The 19,707-nt window shown below is 44.5% G+C and overlaps 1 protein-coding gene across 4 annotated transcripts in view; it reads left to right on the top strand.

Annotated features, from left to right (window-relative positions):
* The first annotated feature begins 12,059 nt into the window (after positions 1 to 12,059).
* Phka1 (phosphorylase kinase regulatory subunit alpha 1) overlaps positions 12,060 to 19,707 on the top strand; it is a 124,757-nt gene continuing 117,109 nt past the window's right edge. For all 4 annotated transcript variants that reach the window (XM_052734218.1, XM_052734212.1, XM_052734215.1 and 1 more), the window contains exons 1-4: positions 12,060 to 12,453; positions 13,912 to 14,070; positions 17,169 to 17,216; positions 19,289 to 19,457. In XM_052734218.1, the coding sequence (XP_052590178.1) occupies positions 12,376 to 12,453; positions 13,912 to 14,070; positions 17,169 to 17,216; positions 19,289 to 19,457 (454 nt within the window). In that variant the 5' untranslated portion in view covers positions 12,060 to 12,375. The remainder of the gene's footprint in view (positions 12,454 to 13,911; positions 14,071 to 17,168; positions 17,217 to 19,288; positions 19,458 to 19,707) is intronic.

Raw genomic sequence — 19,707 nt, 5'->3', positions numbered from 1 at the left:
GACGACGCAGGTAAGAAAGTGACGAGCTATGGGACAGGCAACATCATCACAAGATTTATTCCTTTCTGGCCTAAATGAGCCCCTCAAGATACAAGGAACTAGGGTAAAGAAAAAAGACCTTAAAGGCTTTGTTGATTATTGATATTTTTAGGATCTATAAACATTCCCCTGACATACATGAGGTTATTAATATATAGGAGAAAAAAATCTTCAAAGAAGCCTTTCGCTCCTCCTCTACCTGCCCTAAGACTCCCCGAGCGCTTTCTGGTCCGCCTTCAGTCTGTCCCTCGGTTCACGACCTGCGCTCTATGGAAGAGGGGATGCTCACAACTTTTAAACCTAGGAATCCCCAGGAGTCCGCTTTTGCCCATCCTCATCCCTCTGTTAATAATTTGACCTCTAACTCCCCTCTACACCCCACTGAGGAGGCTTCCCTAGAGAAAGGGGCAGCCCGTTACCATAATCCAGACTGCCCCCCCCCTGCAAAAATCTCCCCTTAACAACAGGAGTCCTTGGGCCCTTTTATACCACCTCAAAAATCTCCGGCAGTTCCCCCTTCCGCAATGTCCCCTCCCTACGTTTCTCCGTCTTCCCACTTTTGCGGGCCTATTCTTGATGAGTTGGCTCCCCCTGTCCCAGATCTTGGTTCACTGAGATGGGCCCTCCAGGCTCGCAGGGAACATGTTGAGCTTTTAAGGGAATTGAAAACTCTTGACAAAGAACTTAAAGATCTTGCCCTTGAAGTGGTGGCTCCTGGTCCGCTAAAACCATCTCAAAAATCTAGTAAATCGAAGAGTAAGCCTCAGCCTGTCCTGGCATTTCCTGTTACTAGGAGCCAGACCTCTGGGGACTCATCCAAGGTGGCCACTCAGAGCGGCCCCTCAGGGGGTTTGGAAGATCAAAATGAGGAGGGGGAAGAGGGGGAGGAGGAGGAGGAGGCGTCACCAGAGGACCCCCCGCCAGGACAGACTTATCACAAATTAAATTTCCGCCTAGTTGAAAAGCTGAAATCTGCCTGTGCTCAGTATGGTCCTACGGCTCCTTTTACATTAGCCTTGGTGGAAAACCAGAGCGAACATTGGTTGACCCCTAATGACTGGTATTTTCTTGCCCGTGCGGCTCTTTCTGGGGGTGACTTTGTCCTCTGGAAAATAGAATTTACAGAAAATTGTCAAGAAGTTGCTCAAAAAAATATTGAACAGCCGTCCTCAAAAACTTGGACAGTAAAGAAACTCCTCGGCAACCCCCCTTACGATACAAATGCAGCACAGGCAAAATTCCCTCCTGGCCTCCTGGCCCAGATTCAAAACGCGGGGGTCCGGGCCTGGAAACGCCTGCCCCCAAAGGGTTCGGCTACCACCTCATTAGCAAAGATTCGTCAGGGCCCTGATGAACCTTTTAGTGAATTTGTCTCTTGCTTAAATGATGCAGCTGAGAGACTTTTTGGGCCGAACGAACACGAAAGCACCTTTGTTAAACACTTGGCCTTTGAAAATGCAAACCCTGCCTGCCAGGAAGTCCTCCGCCCTCATAAAAACAGAGCGGACCTGTCTGAATATGTGAGACTCTGTTCGGGTGTTGGCGCCGCCCATGCCATGGGATCAGCTATAGATGCTGCCCTCAGGGCTTCACAACAGCCTGGAGCCCGCACCTGCTATTTCTGCAAACAACCCGGACATTTCGCTAGGGAATGTCCCCAGAAAGGTCACAGCCTAGCGCCCTTAGCCCAGCCGGCTCAGGAGGCCGCCTCTATGAGGCCCCTGCCTTCCACTCTCTGCCCCCGCTGCAACAAGGGCCGTCATTGGGCGACAGAATACAAGTCAAAAGTCAATTATCTCGGTCAGCCCCTTCCTCCGCGGGTGCCGGGAAACTTCCAAAGGGGCCAGCCCCTGGCCCCAATGCCTCCAAGAGTGCACCCTGGGGCCTTGAGGTCCGCTCACCTCCTGCCTCCCCAGCCTCAACAAATTCTCCCGCCCCAGTTCCATTCTCCTCCCTCCGGAGAGCAACTCCAGGCAGTGCCGGATTGGACTTGTGTGCCGCCGCCGAAACAGTATTAAACTCCCTTGAAGGGGCTCAGGTCATCCCTACAGGGGTGACAGGGCCCTTACCTCCTAATGTTTGCGCGCTTGTCCTTGGCCGTGCTTCTGCGGCCCTCCGAGGGGTCCACGTCTACCCTGGCATAATAGATAGTGATTTCACAGGTGAAATTAAGATTCTGGCCACTGCTGTAAACGGCATGGTCACGATTCCTGAAGGTACGCGCCTGGCACAGCTAGTTCCTCTACCCTCCTCTGTCTGTGATAATCCCTCAATTACAAACACCCCTCGGGGGTCAGCTGGATTGGGCTCCTCGGACGCCTACTGGGTCCAGCCTGTTACTCAGGATCGCCCTACTCTCACCCTTACTATAGAGGGAAAGAAGTTTCAGGGTATCTTGGATACAGGGGCAGACACCACAGTCATTTCACAGTCTCACTGGCCATCCGCTTGGCCACTGGTTCCATCCTTCACCGATTTAAAAGGAATCGGTCAGTCTAATAATCCTTTAATTAGTTCGAGGACACTTTCCTGGAAGGACGAGGAAGGAAACCAGGGGACTATCACTCCTTTTGTGGTTCCGGGCCTGCCTGTTAATCTTTGGGGAAGGGACATACTTTCACAAATGCAAGTAATCTTATATAACCCAAACTCTACAGTCACACAACAAATGCTACGGATGAATTATATCCCTGGCACAGGCTTGGGCAAGGCAGCTCAGGGGAGAGTCCAACCAATTCAGCCCGTTCCCAAGGAGGATAGACATGGGCTGGGATATTCGGGTTTTTAGTAGCGGCCACTGACCCTCCTGTACCCCATGCAGACAAAATTACCTGGATGACCCAGACCCCTGTCTGGGTGGATCAGTGGCCCCTTACTCAAGAAAAGCTGCAGGTCGCCACTATGCTTGTACAGGAGCAGCTTATGGCTGGCCACATTGAGCCTTCCAACTCCCCTTGGAATACACCTATATTTGTTATCAAAAAGAAGTCAGGAAAATGGAGGCTCCTTCAAGACTTAAGGGCAGTAAATAAGGTAATGAGGCCTATGGGGGCACTTCAGCCTGGATTGCCTTCGCCTGTGGCTATTCCTGCTAAATTTTACAAGATGGTCATTGACCTTAAAGATTGTTTCTTTACTATTCCCTTGCACCCCGAGGACAGAGCCTATTTTGCATTCAGCCTTCCCCGCCCCAATTTTCAGGGACCCATGCTTCACTACCAATGGAAGGTATTACCCCAGGGCATGGCCAACAGTCCTACTCTCTGCCAGAAATTCGTGGCTCAGGCTGTGGACCCTGTCAGACTTAATTGGCCCCAGATATATATCTTACATTACATGGATGACCTTCTCCTCGCTGCACCTGACCCCATCTCCCTTGAGCGATGTTTTTCAGAACTCAGTAGAGCCCTTAATGGATTGGGACTACAGATTGCTCCAGATAAGGTCCAAACCCAGGACCCTTTCAATTACCTGGGGTTGGAACTCCATTCAAACCGGGGTCCTTGTTCCTCGCGTCCAGTTACGCACTGACCATCTCCATACCCTAAATGATTTCCAACAATTGCTCGGCCATATCCAATGGCTTAGGCCTTATCTTAAACTTCCTATGGATTCTCTCCTTCCCCTCTACGAAATCCTCCGGGGTGACCCTGACCCCACATCACCCCATGTGCTTTCCCCTGCAGCCAACGAGGCTTTGATTCAGATAGCCATTGCCATTAACCAACAGTCTTGTTTTCAGATTTCCTATGCCATACCTCTATATTTTATAGTTCTGCCCACACCACACACACACCCACAGGAGTCTTTTGGCAACATGCTCAAGAACCAAAACTTAAAGGCAAGATACTCCTCTGGGTCCACATGCCCGCTGCCCATTCGAGAGTCATTTCCGTCTACCCTGAACAGGTGGCCTCACTCATTATGAAAGGACGACAGACCTCTCGCCAATATTTTGGTAAGGACCCTGATATCATACTCACACCCTATTCCAAGGATCAAACCCAGTTTTTGTTCCAAACCTTAGATAAGTGGGGTGTTGCCTTGGCAGGGTTTATGGGGACCTTGGATAATCACCTCCCAGATGACCCCTTGCTCCATTTTGCCCGGCTACATCCCTTCATCTTTCCAAAAATTACAAAAACTGGTCCCATTTCTCGTGCACTTACAGTCTTTACCGATGGTTCCGCTAATGGTGTTGCAGCTTTTGTGGCCCAAGGCCGCCCTACCTCCTTCCTAACGCCTTTCCGGTCAGCACAGTTGATTGAACTTTCAGCAATTTTAAAGGTTTTTCAGACCTATTCTGATCAACCTATTAATATCTATACAGATAGTGCCTATATTGCCTTTTCCATCCCCTTGTTAGAAACCTCTCCAGCCATAAGGCCTACCTCCAACGCCACCCCACTTTTCTCCCAGATTCAACAGCTTGTCCTGACTTGCCAACACCCATTTTTTATAGGCCATATTAGAGCCCATAGTGATCTTCCTGGACCATTAACTGATGGCAATGCGCAGGCAGATGCCGCCACCAGGCTAACTTTCCCTGTCATGGTCGGCTCAGTCCTACAGGCCCAAACTGCCCATAAGATCCACCATTTAAATTCTCAGACCCTCCGTCTTCTTTTTAAGATCTCTAAACAACAGGCCCGAGAAATTGTCAAACAATGTCCCTCTTGTGTTGTTTCTCACCCTGCCCCACACTTGGAAGTCAACCCTCGAGGCCTCCTTCCCAACCAAATCTGGCAGACAGATGTTACTCATTGCCCCGAATTCGGCAGACAAAAATTTATCCATGTCTCTATAGATACCTTTAGTGGCTTTATCTTTGCCTCTCCTCATGCTGGGGAAGCTACAAAGGATGTTCTTTCTCACCTGATTCTTGCCTTTTCTGCCTTGGGAAAACCAGCTAAGATAAAGACAGACAATGGCCCTGCTTATACCAGCACAGGCTTCAAAAAATTTTGTGATAGTCTACAAAGTATTCATACCACAGGGATACCTTACAATCCCCAGGGACAGGGCATAATAGAACGAGCCCACCAGACCCTAAAGACCTGGTTGGCTCGCCTCAAGTCTTCTAACCTTCATTTTACCTCCTCCAGAGATCAATTGAGCCATGCTCTGTTTGTTCTCAACTTCCTCACCTTAGATGCTGCAGGGCACTCTGCTGCTGACAGGCACTGGCACCCTTCTCCAGATGCCACCCGACCACTAGCCATGTGGCGAGATCCCCTCACGGGGTGTTGGAAGGGCCCCGACCCAGTCCTTATATGGGGACGAGGTTCGGCCTGCATTCTTGACCAGATACACTCTGCTCCCAGATGGTTACCAGAACGCCTGGTTAGAGCTGTAAATACACCTGATCTGCCCAGGAGAGATAGCCCCTCTCCTGAGGAAACTTCTTCTGTTTCAAATGCTGTCCCTCCGGCAAGCCCTCCAGGCTGTTGTCCTCACCCACAACAACCCCCACCAGCCCTTTAGCTCTGTTATCACTCTGCTCAGAGTTCCTGTGGGGGGACAGTGGGAACTTTACAGCAAACTGTGTTTGAGACCTTTCACACAATATACAAGTCCCATAGTCAATCACGTTCTGGGCTGAGCAGGGACACTGCTTGTCACAAATCCAGTTTGACAGCAGGGGTCATGTTTCCAAGAGCAGTGCTGAATTTTCATCCAAGATGTCAGAAAGACTTGTCGGACCTGCTGGCCTTGGTGTCACAGGTGGTCATAGCCGTGTTGGGCCAGCTTGACACAGCCTGTGGCTGGTAGGTAGCACAGCAAACAGGGTAGCACCAGAGATGCCACTCAGGGCACTTAGGTCCCTTCCACCTAGACTAACCTATTATTCCTCAGATCAATTCCTAGATCTCTAGGAAGAGAAGCCGCGCTGAGACGACTGCCTTGACAGGAGCCTATTACTGCCATCACCTTAGCAGTCCTTCTGGGGGTTGGAGCAACGGGAACAGGCACAGGAATTGCCTCTCTGGTCCTGTCCAACCAACATTACTCTGAACTTTGACTGTCCATAGACGAGGATATTGCTCAACTTAAACAGGGAATTTCTGCCCTCAAGTCATCCCTTTCCTCCCTAGCTGAGGTAGTTTTACAGAACAGGAGAGGCCTGGATCTCCTCTTTCTACAACAGAGTGGCCTTTGTACTGGGCTCAAAGAGGAATGTTGCTTCTTTACAGACCACACCGGGGTAGTCAGTATGGTAGCTTAGTAAAGGACTAGAAAAAGAAAAAAAAAGAAAAGGAGAACAAGAGCTTGGGTGGTTCTAGAATTGGTTTTCCAACTCCCCTTAGCTAACAACCCTTCTTCCCTCCCTCCTAGGACCTGTTGTAGGCCTGCTCCTGGTCCTTGCCTTTGGGCCATGGGCACTTTCCTGGCTCACTCGGTTCATCCGAAGCCAAATAACAGACCTGCCAGCCAGGCAGATCCAGGTTCATTACCACTGCTTTGATATGCAGGACTCCAGGGTTGAAATTTCCCCTGATGAGAGGTGCCCCACACAGACCCCTTCACTCGGGGGAGGCTGCACCTGTGTGTGGGAAAAAGGCTCACTCAAGGCATGATTGGAGTGCAGCTGGGACTGCACAGGCTGGGGACCATGGTACCCCAAAATCCCGAGAGCCTGGATTATATGCCCTGTTGCATAGCGGTTGTGCAGTAGCAGCTTTGCGCTTACCCATTTCCGCTCCCTCAAAAAACTGCACGGTCCATTGATTCCCGCACTATGGGGACGCCTGTGGTGCTTGAGTCTGGAGAGACATTCCCTCTCGGACCCTTTTTTTCACAACCTTTAGAGGGATAGGGCCTCTGTAATCCTCCATGCAAAGCCTCTTTCAGAGCCCTCCTTTTAGACCATTCGAACTTGGTTTATGTTGGCCCTTAGATTTATTATTAAGAAGGGGGAGATGTCAGGGACAAGGATAGAATCTCTAGTTAGTGGAAAAGTACAGACCCCCATAAGACAGGGAACTAGATCATCTTACAGTCAGGTTGCCTAGCAACAGGACATTGAGGCAGAGCCCTTGACCCTTTCACCCTGTAAACATCCTATACAAACATCCTGATAGCTTGCCCCACCTTATGCAGATGACAGCTTCTTGCTCCCCCCACCCTGCAGAAACTATATAAACCCTCTTGGAGAAAAATAAAGTTGCACCTTGATCAGAATCTAGACTTGGTGTGTTTCCTTGTATCTCCTGTCTCTATCATTCCGTCCTTAGGGTGGTCGAGAACCCGTTGAAGCCCTGCAGGCGGGGCATTTAGGTATTTATTTATTTTTTTATTTAATTTTTTTTATTTTTATTTTGCAATACAATTCAGTTCTACATATCAGCCACGGATTCCCTTGTTCTCCCCCCTCCTGCCCCCCTCACTTTCCCCCAGCCCACCCCCCATTCCCACCTCCTCCAGGGCAAAGCCTTCCCTGCAGACTGAGATCAACCTGGTAGACTGAGTCCAGGCAGGTCCAGTCCCCTCCTCCCAGGCCGAGCCAAGCGATCCTGCATAGGCCTCAGGTTTCAAACAGCTGACTCATGCAATGAGCACAGGACCCGGTCCCACTGCCTGGATGCCTCCCAAACAGACCAAGTCAATCAACTGTCTCACCCATTCAGAGGGCCCGATCCAGTTGGTGACCCCTCAGCCATTGGTCCACAGTTCATGCGTTTCCATTCGTCTGGCCACCTGTCCCTGTGCTTTATCCAACCCAGGTCCCAACAATTCTCGCCCATATAAACCCTCCTCACTCTCGCCAATTGGACTCCCAGAGATCCACCCGGGGCCTAGCCATGGATCTCTGCATCCAGATCCCTCAGTAGTTGGATGGGGTTTCTAGCACGACAGTTAGGGTGTTTGGCCATCCCATCACCAGAGTAGGTCAGTTCGGGCTGTCTCTCGACCATTGCCAGCAGTCTGTTGTGGGGGTATCTTTGTGGATTTCTGTGGGCCTCTCTAGCACTTTGCTTCTTCCTATTCTCATGTGGCCTTCATTTACCATGGTCTCCTATCCCTTGTTCTCCCTCTCTGTTGTTGATCCAGCTGGGATCTCCCGTTCCCCTAAGCTCTCTTTCCCTTGACCCTGGCCCTTCACTACCCCCACTCATGTCCAGGCTGTTCATGTAGATCTTATCCATTTCTCTGTCATTGGGCGATCCCCGTGTCTTTCTTGGGGTCCTGTTTTCCAGGTAGCCTCCCTGGTGATGTGAGTAGCAGTCCAGTCATCCTTGTTCCACATCTAGTATCCTCCTAAGGATGGCCATTTTTACTATGTTAATCCTATCGATCCATGAGCATGGGAGATCTTTCCATCTTCTAATAAATTCTTCAAGTCTCCAAGTTTTTTTTTAATTTAATTTATTTTATATGTATAGGTGTTCTGCTTGCATGTATGTCTCTATACTAGATGGGTGCCTGGTAACAAGAAAGCCAGAAGGGGACATCTGATCTCCCAGGATTGGAGTTACAGACAGTTGTGATGTGGGTGCTGGGATTCAAACAGTGTTCTTAACCACTGAGCCATCTCTGCAGCCCCAAGTCTCAAAGTTTTTATCATACAAGTCTTTTACTTGCTGGGTTAGAGTAACCCCAATATATTTTATATTATTTGAGGCTATTGTGAAGTGTGTTGTTTCCCTGATTTCTTTCTTAGTCCAATTGTCATTTGTATATAGGAAGGCTACTGATTTTTTGAGTTAATTTTATATGTAACTACTTTGCTGAAAGTGTTTATCAGCTGTAGGAGTTCTCTGGTGGAATTTTTGGGGTCACTTGCTGTGGATATCGTTCTGTATAAATAAAACACTGATTGGCCAGTGGCCAGGCAGGAAGTAGAGGCGGGACAAGGAGAGAGGAGAACTCTGGGAAGCAGAAGGCTGAGTCAGAGTCACGCCAGCCGCCACCATGACAATCAGCATGTGAAGACGCCAGTAAGCCATGAGCCATGTGGCAAGGTATAGATTTATGGAAATGGATTAATTTAAGCTATAAGAACAGTTAGAAGAAGCCTGCCACAGCCATACAGTTTGTAAGCAATATAAGTCTCTGTGTTTACTTGGTTGGGTCTGAGCGGCTGTGGGACTGGCAGGTGAGAGAGATTTGTCTGTGGGCAAGGCAGGAAAACTCTAGCTACAGTCACTTACATATACTATCATATCATCTTCAAATAAAGATACTTTGACTTCTTCCTTTCCAGTTTGTATCCCTTTGATCTCCTTCAGTTGTCTTATTTGCTGTAGCTAAGACTTCAAGTACCGACCGAGGAAGGAGGAGCTCTACAAGTTTGAAGCTATACTGGTATACTTGATGAGTTCCAGGTCAGCCAAATCTACATAGGGAGTTACAGGCCATCCAAGGCTATAAAGTAAGGCCCTTTCTCAAAAAATAAAAAGGGAAGTCTTGGGAGATGGCTCAGAGATTCAGACACCCCAAGCCACATACAAGCTTGATGTGGTTGTGTTCAATTGTAGCCCTAGCACTTGGGGGAAGGAGACAGGTGGATACCTGCTGGACAGCTTTAATGAGAAGGCTCCTCTCAAAACACAAAGTGGCAAGTGATAGAAAAGGACACCTAACTTCAACCTCCGCTGGTTAACGCCCCCCCTCTTTCACACACACACACACACACACACACACACACACACACACACACGAGGACATGCAAAGATATGCATATACACATACATCACATACATACACACAAAATAAATGACAACTTTTTAAAAATACAGATAAAGACATAGTACATTTTGTATGCATATTTCCAAATGTATGTGTAAATCCTTCAGAATCAACTTGGAAGGACACAAGCCAATCCAATAATGCTGGCTGCCTTCACAAAGGGGCTGAGGAAGATACCCGTAGGAGATATTAAACATACGGAACTTAATTTAACCTTGTTTGTAATATTGCAACTTTTATGAAGAGTTTACTTACATATTAGTTTAAATATTATACAATATGTGTATGCATCAAAACATCACATGGTACCCCATAATATGTACAACTTGTATATGTCAATAATTTTTAAAAGAAGCAGTGACTTCAGACTGACAACTGTAATTTGATTTATAACTTTGATATACCTAAAAAAAAAAAAGGAACCAATGAGCCCTGGATACATAAATATATGAAACCAACATAGAAGATCACACTGTCAACTAGTTAATTTTCATGTGCCTTTCTCCACCTCTAAGGTTTAATTATGAATAAATTTTGATGAAATTCGGGTGTACAATTAAAGTATACTAATCAGAAGAGTAACTACCAAATAGGGCCGTTATTTAAGATATATAATAAGGATTACAACTTAGTAAAGGGGAAAAGGTAGTGGTCAGGTTAATGTAAGCTATGTTACAGTTCTGTTTCTCATTGTCAAGCAGCATCCTGGTTTTCATGGACCAAGCTCTTGTGAGGTAATCAGCATGAGTCAGCCTCTTGTGTCTTAGCAGTCCTGGAACGCTGAGCAGATCAAGTTTCTAAGACTATAAGACTGAAAATCTAAATTGGACTGACGATGAAAGCACCAGGCCATGCCAGCCAACAGGGTCTGTTGATAGCCAGCTAGCTACCATTCTTCGTGATAACGCACTTCTGCCATTCCTCATCCAGTTATGATACCATGAGGGGAGGGGAGGGCTCTGCAGAAGGAACATAACCAGTAGAAAATGCATTTAAGTATCAACAGGTGGTGGATGTGGGGAATTATGGATGATTTCAATGTTTTATGTTGCTTTTTTTTTGTATTTTGCAAGCTTTCTTCGGTGATCATATATTATTTTAATGTTTTGAAAATGTGTTTAAATAATATTGAGATGAAGAAAATCCAGAGGACAGACACTTGTCTGAGCAGGGGGATACTCTCTCCAAACTGAACTCTTTCCCTGTGCACTAAGGACTTGAAGTGGTTTATTTACCAGTCATTGCATTTGCGTAGGTAGTGACTGCAATGGAAACTATTTGCCGAGAAATCCGTGTCACTGTATTGAACTGCATCATTGACTGGCTGTTTTAACCTGAAAATCCCAGCTCAGTGTTCTTGAGCACTCACCCTTCATCATCATTATCAAATATTTGCTAGTCACCTTCCAAGGTGCCTGGCTCTTTGCTACACTTAGTGAAGAACAGGCTGTGGCGGTGGCAGTGGTGGCCCAGAGGCAGCTCGTAAGGAGAAGAAACTTAAGAGAGAGAGAAAAAAGATGAACGAAAATGCAAAATCACTGTGGCCAGAGTGAGGTGGCCAAGGAAGGCTTAGATTTAGAACTCGAAAGGTCAAGCGGCAGCCTAATTCTCTTACCCCACACTTCAGAAAGCAGGTGGTACTCCAGCTGAGCCCTGACTGGGGTGCAGGGTTTGGAACAGCAGAGAGCAAAAGGTGGGGGTGGGGACTGTAGAGCAAAGGCCCTGGGGACCGCTTGCAGGAAGCGATTCCCCAAACCTGTCACAGTGTCCTCTGCAGCCTTCTTCCCTAACCCCCTCTCCCGCTTTATTTTCAGCTGAATCTTTGTCACCTACACACTACAGGGAAGCCTTCCAAAGCAGATACTCCCCTGCCAGCTGTCCCATCAAGGCCACCCTCGGTCGCTGCTCGCTCCCGCCTGCAACACTTGCTTCCTCAAAGATCCTTAACTGCTTCTTCCTTCCCACACTGCGGACTCTAAGGAGGCAATAACCCCAGGGAGCTCTCTTTTGTTTGGCTTCAGAGTTTAAACGGACTTTTAAGTCAAATAAAGATCCGGAAATCGAATCGCTCAGCCCTTGAGCGCAAACGCGTCTCTCCTTTCAGTTTTGAAGTCCCCGTGGGTTCCTACAACTAGTCCCTCAGAAGTGAGAGCAACTGCCTGTGCGCACAACAGGCGTGCAAAATTAAAATAGTCACTTGCAGTGTTTCGAAAATAACCCCAGGAGAGCACATTGCCTAGGGCGACACATTCTGGGCAGTGAGCGGCCAGCCCGTGGGCGCAGCACGCAGCTGCAGGACCCACGCCCCGCCCCCGCACGCTCGCCAGGGGAGGCGGTGCTAGGGCCGCTGACCCGCCGCACTTGCCGGCCTCGAGTCTCCCGGCCGCTGCGGGCCCTTTCAGTGGAACGGAGGATGCCGCCTCGGCACCTGGAGGTCACGGGAGACTGAGTGGAGACCGGGGCGTTGAGGGCCGCAGCCTAGAGCACCGGAAGCTGAGCCGTCGCCTGAGCGGACTCCGAGGCCGCTGGAGCAGGGCGCCGCGCGGGAACCATTAGCCACGCAAGTGAACGAGCCCTTCGAAGGTTTCCGCAGGCCCGGTGTCCAAGCTTCCCGAGTGTGGATTGGGGGACTAGGGACGTGGCGCAATGAGGAGCCGGAGTAACTCGGGGGTTCGCCTGGATGGCTATGCTCGGCTGGTGCATCAGACCATCCTGTGCCATCAGGTAAGTGTAAGCAGGGGTGAAGTGAGAGAGGCTGGACACTGACCTTGGGTGAACCCCGGAATGCATTTGTCTGTGCGGAAGCCCTAAAAGATCCTGAAGGAAAGTTACACGTTGAACCCGAGGCAAGAACCCAAGTGTGGCATGAACAACCCCCACCCCTCTGCAGTAATTCCTGAGTAGTAGTTTCTGAGCTTAGAGGTACACCCCCCCCACCCCACCCCCACCCCGCCTCCAGCTACAGCTGGGTTCCAGGACCAGAGTTGCAAGAGGTGATAACACTTGTTTATTGACGCCCTCACCCCAGGTTTGTGCCATCTACTTCCACCCCCCACCAACGATGGAGGAGAACATTTAGCCATCCTAAGAGACCTTAGACTATTTTGAAGGTCAAGGCACTTTGTGTATACTTTTAAACTTTGTGTAAACTATTTAAAAAGTTTTGCTCAGTGGCTTAGGCTGGCCTTGAACTTGGGATCTTCCTGCCACAGCCTTCTGAATTTAGATAATAGATCATAAGCCAATGGGTTTTTTTTGTTTGTTCCCTAAGTTGTTTTTGTTTTGTTTGTTCGAGACAGGATTTCACCATGTAGCCCAGGCTGACCTCAAACTCTCCATCCACCTGCTTTATCTCCTCAGTGCTGAGATTACAGGTATGCACCATAGCACCTGGCTAATACATACTTTTTGGAGTTGTTTGGTTTGTTTTGGGAACAAAGTCTTACTCTGTGGCCCATGATGGCCTGAAACTCACTATGTAGCCAAGGCTGGCCTTGAAATAACATCAGTCTTCCTGCTTCAGTCTCTCCAGCCAAGGAATTATAGGCATAAGGCACCACACCTGATTGTATATGTTTCTACTATATTTCTTCTGCTCCTTTACTTTATTAGTAGTTGAATTTAAAAAATGATTTTAGAAATTCTTAGTAATACATGTAATAATAATACCTTTAATAATGCCTTTATTTTAATGATACCCGCATTTTGGATTTTTAAGCCTTCAGCCAGCTCTTTCCTTGGTCTTAAGATAGCTCATGGGAAGAGAACAAACTTTCTGTTACAAAGTGAGTATATTTTGCAACACAGATTAGCAACAGCAGCACACTGACTAGTCCATAATACTTTCATTGTGTACTTGAAATTTGCTGAGAGAGTAAATCCCACCATATCAAAGTGAGGTGATGGGCATAGTAACTTGATTGTGCTAGTCATTCCACAATACATTCATGTATGTGTCAAATTATAATGTTGCAGGCTGTAAATATTTATAATTTTATTGTCAGTTATAGCTCTGTAAAGCTGGGGGATAATGTCTGCCTGAAATTGGTAAAAAGAAAAGTTCTAAAACTCAAGAATGGGAAAGAAGGAGTAAGACTAAAATTTCCAAATAAAATATTTCATAGATTGTTTCCTGTAACACTCTGAACTTAACTGCGTGTCCTCTCTTGATTGATCTTGCAGAATCCAGTAACAGGATTGCTTCCAGCCAGTTATGATCAGAAGGATGCTTGGGTCCGAGATAATGTGTATAGCATCCTGGCTGTGTGGGGTTTGGGCCTGGCATATCGGAAAAATGCAGACCGTGATGAGGACAAGGCAAAGGCCTATGAACTGGAGCAGGTAATCAAAATAAACCCCTGTAGAGATGTGGAGCTACATGTGGTTGTAGTAGGGTGAGTGGGAGTGGAAGGCAATGTCAACCCTAGGCTGTCTTGCTGAAACTGCCTTCTATAAAGGTTTCCTGTACTGTAGCTGAAGCAGTTTTGGTTAGGTTTAGTTTGGTTTGGTTTGGTTATTGCAGTGGAAACTTGAAACTTGCAGAGTCAAGGGAAGGGGTACAGTATGTTCATTACTTTAAAAATCCTACCCTGATAAGTTCCTAAAGTTAATAATCCCCTAAGTGTATTTTCAGGTTCCACCATTTCATTGAGAAGACTATTTGGGAGCAGATATATACTATTTTACTTATTTTTGGAAAATAATTATCTATATAAGCATAACTGACATAAATCAACAAGCCGTCCTCACTAGACAAAAGTAATGTTTATCTGTATAGCTGTGACCACTATTTTAGAGAGCCTGGGGACAAATTGAGGTCAGAGTCAGGAGATGATCTTAAGCCAACTTTTAAGGCACCTTCCCCTCAGTAAATTAACATCCTTTATAGAACTTCTGAACACGAAGGGAACTATATCCTCTGAAGTGTCTAAAAAAAGCAATGATTTGGCATCATTTGGATTACATGAGACCTTTAATGATAAAGTACTCTGCTATCAGTTGTAAGTATATGGGCATCCTTTTCCATTAGTGAGAAGGAGCCTTACCAGACCAGCCATTTTCTCCTGTCGTTTCCCTTGAATTTAGAAAACTAGAGCTCCATTTGTGATCTATAAGTCAGGATATTGAGATTTGGTTATTTTTAAGAGCAGCAATATATTCAGGAGTTGTAGTTCCCGGCAGTGAGACAAGTCTCACTGTGCTGTCTTCAGCAACAGCAGGCGTTTGTGTAATTCTTTCAAGCCATTACTGAGAGACACAAAAATTGATGGAGTTTTTGCTCTAGCCTAGGAAGTACAGACTTTTGTAGAAATAACGTCATAATAGAAATTTGGAAGACGTAGTAGTATTTTTTAAAACCCCTAGGCCTACATCCTATCCTGAATGTTTTGGATTTTTATCTCAGTAGTAACCCCTAGGCCTACATCCTATCCTGAATGTTTTGGATTTTTATCTCAGTAGTTTTGATTTGCTATAAATTAATATCAGCAGAACTGTAAATACATGCCTGATATAATTTGATCAAAACTTTTCAAGATTATTAGAATAAATCTGTTGTCCCATCGTCCTGCTGAGTTGGTGTCTTTCCTTATTTGACCCAAGTGGGAAAATGAGGAAAAAGGTGAATTGCCAGTTCTAAAATTTTAGTGTCCTATTATATAACCTTTCACGTAGCTGAAAAATATTTTTATGTCACCATATTAGTAACTTTAGAATGTTTCAGAATATTGTGGAAATCGGAAATAGCTTCAGAAAAGCTTTTGTGGGAAATCTAAATTTTATATGGACTTGTTGTATAAATCAAAACAAATATTATTATTAGATCTCTTGTTTTAAAAAACCTGTCAGCATTAATTTAGAGTGGGGATTAGAAACCCACCCATCTTTGTAAAGGGTCAGATAATAAATATTTTTGCCATATAGGTTACTTGTCTCTAATTACTCAGCTCTGTAGGTATAGCAGAAAAGAACCAGAGATGATATGTAAAGAATTAGCATGGCAGAGTTCCAATAAAACTTTATTTACAGAAACAGTTATGGGTTGGATTTGTCCCTGACCCAGATGAGTAATTCTAAACTCTGGTGGTACATTGGAATTGCTTGGAAAGCTTTTCAGAGATAGCCTTACTGGACCTCACTTTCAAACAGTTTAAGATTCTATTATAGACAGATCTAATAATGTGCCTAGATAATAACTGATCTATAACTAGTAAATTATCTGATCTATAACTAGTAAATTAAATCCAATACATCCATGGATTAAATTTATACCTATTGCCAACATAACATTACTGTGTAGATTTCCCCTAAAACATTGTTAATCATTTATATACTTTCTTCCAACTTTTATTTTAGCTTCTCTCTCATAAACTCTGAGAATAGAAGAGAATTGTGGATGAGAAGAAGAAATGGCTTTAACTAACTTCTATATTGTATATTGGAAATAGAATTATACACAAGTATACTTTTACAAAAGTCCCCTTGCTTGGGCATATAGATACGATCTCATAGCTATAAAAATAAATATTCAGGTAAATCAAGGTCTCTTTGGCTGCCTCCAATTCTGGTTCTTTTATTTTCTTGTATCATCTCTCATCTTTTTTTTTCATGGCTTTTCACACCTTTATGAGAATGATATCCAGATCTCTTCTTTTAACTCTAATCTCACTTGAGACCCAGACTCTAGTTTTTATTTGTCTGCTTACTAGTTTTCCCTGTGTATCCTGTGGTTCTTCAAACTCTGTGTGCCTGAAAACCCACCTTTTTAAGTAAAACCAAACACAATACCCTACCAAACAGTAGCAACTTGCTGTTTCTCTTAAAGGTGTCTTCATTTTATAGTCGCCCTCACAGTATTCCTTAAAAAAATTCTCATAGTGTGGTTTGTGGAACACAAGGGTAATTGAAGATCTTCTAGATTGTGAAACAAGAAAGCTGTGTAGAAAGGTAGAGAAGCTATTCTGTGCTGTGATGTTCTAAAACATACTCGCTACTCATGCCAGGCATGCATGTGATCTGTATATATAATTCAAACACCCATACATATAAAATGAAAAAGAAATCTTTAGAAATAAAATGAAAAATTTGAAAAGATGCTATGGAGGCTGTAGGGCATATACTAGAGGATCCTTAGAGCTATGTGAGTTGACTTGCTCCTTTTCTCTAGGTGGAGTCTCCCCTGTTAGATGGTTAGCTTATTTTCAGGTAAAACTGCCAAACTTGTATTATTATTCAAATCCAAGTATTCATAAACTATGGCTTTTGATTCTTCAACTTTTAACTGCAATCTGTTCTGTGTACCTATAAAGTAAATACCATGTAAATAGAACCCAGGATAGGGTTACTTGTTCTCAAAAGGTCATGTACCGACTGAAGTTGCTGAGTAAGTGTTCTTGTATCTGGTATGTTTATAACAGTCTCGTTTCCATTTATTTCTGCAGAGTGTAGTGAAGCTAATGAGGGGACTGCTGCACTGCATGATCAGACAGGTATGGAATTGGAAACAACTCCTAAGAAAACAGCTGGCAACATCCTAATCATGCTTATAGCCCTTTTTCAGATTCACAAATAGTACACTCTAATTTTAGAAAGTTTGGAACTCTCATGTGGGGGATGTCACACTCAGACTTACCACCCTGTTACAACGGGAGTTTTTCCTTCCAGTCTTTTTCCTCCTTTTACAAATGATTTTTTTAAAAACTGTTTAAACTCTTAGATCCAGATCAGTTCTAGAACTAATACGTTTTCAGATTTTTAAAAAGATAACATAGTATACGTATCATATAATTTCTCATGTCTTCAGTGGATGGAGAAAAATACTCTACAATAAAAAAACATTTTTTTTGTAGGGAATCATTCCTTTTACACTAAATGGAATAAAGCCTATAAATAGCCCTATATTGATTTGAATTTAGGGTTTCCACCAAATGAGTATTGATGTAAAATGTAGTTAGAAAAAAAAATCAAAGTATTTTCAATTTTAGGATTGGGGATAAGGGATCTTGAACTTCAAGTGATTAGCATTCCCTGACCTTTAGTGTGGCTGAATGTCCTTTTATATATGAATTGAAAATCTGTAGTCCCTTACTGGTGAATTACCTGCTAGAGCTTTGCCTCTTTTTATTTGTAGATTGTCTGTTTCTTACCTACTGAGTTCTTGTACATTATGGATATTAAACATTTGTCACATATATTGCAAATATTTTTAAAGTCTACCATTCATGTTTTAAATTTATGACATTTTCTCCACACAAACATAGTTTAGTAAGATAACTTTATTCTAAGATCTCAAAACATGTACATATTTAATCTGACTTAACTATGTGAAAATAGAAAGAAATCAACTCTCAACTTCTAAACTTCCTTATCTACAAAAGATTTTTAAATGTATATACAGTTAATTATTGTACATACCTCTTTACTAGTCTGTTCACATAATATCATTTTTCTCTCTGTATTTTTTACTTCATTTGTATTTCAGATATTTATACTTTCTGTCTTATTAAATAGGTATAGTTCATGTTTCATGAACATATTTAAAATGTCCTGGTTATTATACATCAGAGGCATACAATCACAACTACATTTCAGGAATTAGGTCGGAACTTTTACCCAAGGTTTCCTGGCTGGCCTCGAACTCACAGAGATCCACCTGTCTCTGCCTCCCCAGTGCTGGGATTAAAGGTGTGCGCCACCACCGCCCCACTGGCTGGCTTGCTGTCCTTTCTTTCTTTCTTTCTCTCTCTCTCTGTCTGTCTGTCTCTGTGTCTCTGTCTCTGTCTCTGTCTCTCTCTCTCTCTCTCTGTCTCTCTCTCTCTCTCTCTCCCCCCCCCCCCCGTGTGTATGTGTGTTAGAAATTGAACCCGGGGCCTTATGCATGCTCAGAACACATTACCACTAAGCTATACCCCCAGCTCCCAATGATTCTCTTCTAATTTGTAATTTCAGCTTTCTATAATACTATTTCTCTATTACTCTGTGTGGTTCTCATTAACACTTTTTATGGTATCCTCAAAATTTATCATCTTGGAGTTAGAGAGATGGCTTAGAGGTTAAGAGCACATATTGCTCTTGCAGAGGACCTGAATTTGTTGGGTGGCTCACAACTGCCTATAACTTCAGCTCCAAGGAATCTGATGCCCTCTTCTGGCCTCTGGGGGTACCCACACCTACAAACTGTTATGCACACATGCATAAATAAAAATATTCTCTTCTCTCAATGTATCTGTAGATTCCTACTTTAATTTCAGGAACAAATGTGTCACACTAAGTTATCTTACTAAAGTTTCTCTACAATATGGCAAAGCAAACATTTGAAAAGCATAGAAGAGAGGTGATGAACAGGAAATAGCTGGGTGGTTTTTTTTTTTTACCATTTGTTGTTTTTTTATTAAAAATAACAGATTTTTCAGTGTAGGGGAAACAGGTAACAATTTCCTTCAAATGTTGACTCAGGGTTAGTCTTAGGGAAGGCAGAGTGCACTGGTGTATGCCATAGCACTAAAGATACATAGCATATGGGTTGACCTTTCTGACCATCCTTCTACTGTTTTCTTTCCAGGTGGATAAAGTAGAGTCCTTCAAGTATAGTCAGAGTACTAAGGATAGCCTCCATGCCAAGTACAATACCAAAACTTGTGCCACGGTAGTGGGTGATGACCAGTGGGGACACCTCCAGTTGGATGCTACTTCTGTGTACCTGCTCTTCCTAGCACAAATGACTGCCTCAGGTCAGTACAAGGAGAGAGTTACTGCACACCCCTAAGCTTGGGGCATCTGCTCTGATTCTTTTGGCTTCTCTGTAGGTATTGGCCAGAAAATAAAGTATCTTCAAAGAAGCACATTAGAAATAATGGGATTTTAAAAAGTTTTATACAGCTAGATAAGTTTTCTGAGGTCTAGACAATATCTTATTGTATTGAGAAACAAATTTGCAGTGCTAAGCTAATTAATACTCTTTAAAAATAGGAACCTGGAATT

Source organism: Peromyscus californicus, unplaced genomic scaffold (genome assembly GCF_007827085.1).
Source record: "Peromyscus californicus insignis strain IS unplaced genomic scaffold, ASM782708v3 Scaffold_10__1_contigs__length_136768540, whole genome shotgun sequence".
Classification (NCBI taxonomy): Eukaryota; Metazoa; Chordata; class Mammalia; order Rodentia; family Cricetidae; genus Peromyscus; species Peromyscus californicus.
The sequence above is the reverse complement of the archived record's forward strand: the minus strand, read 5'-3'. Positions and strand labels throughout refer to the sequence as shown.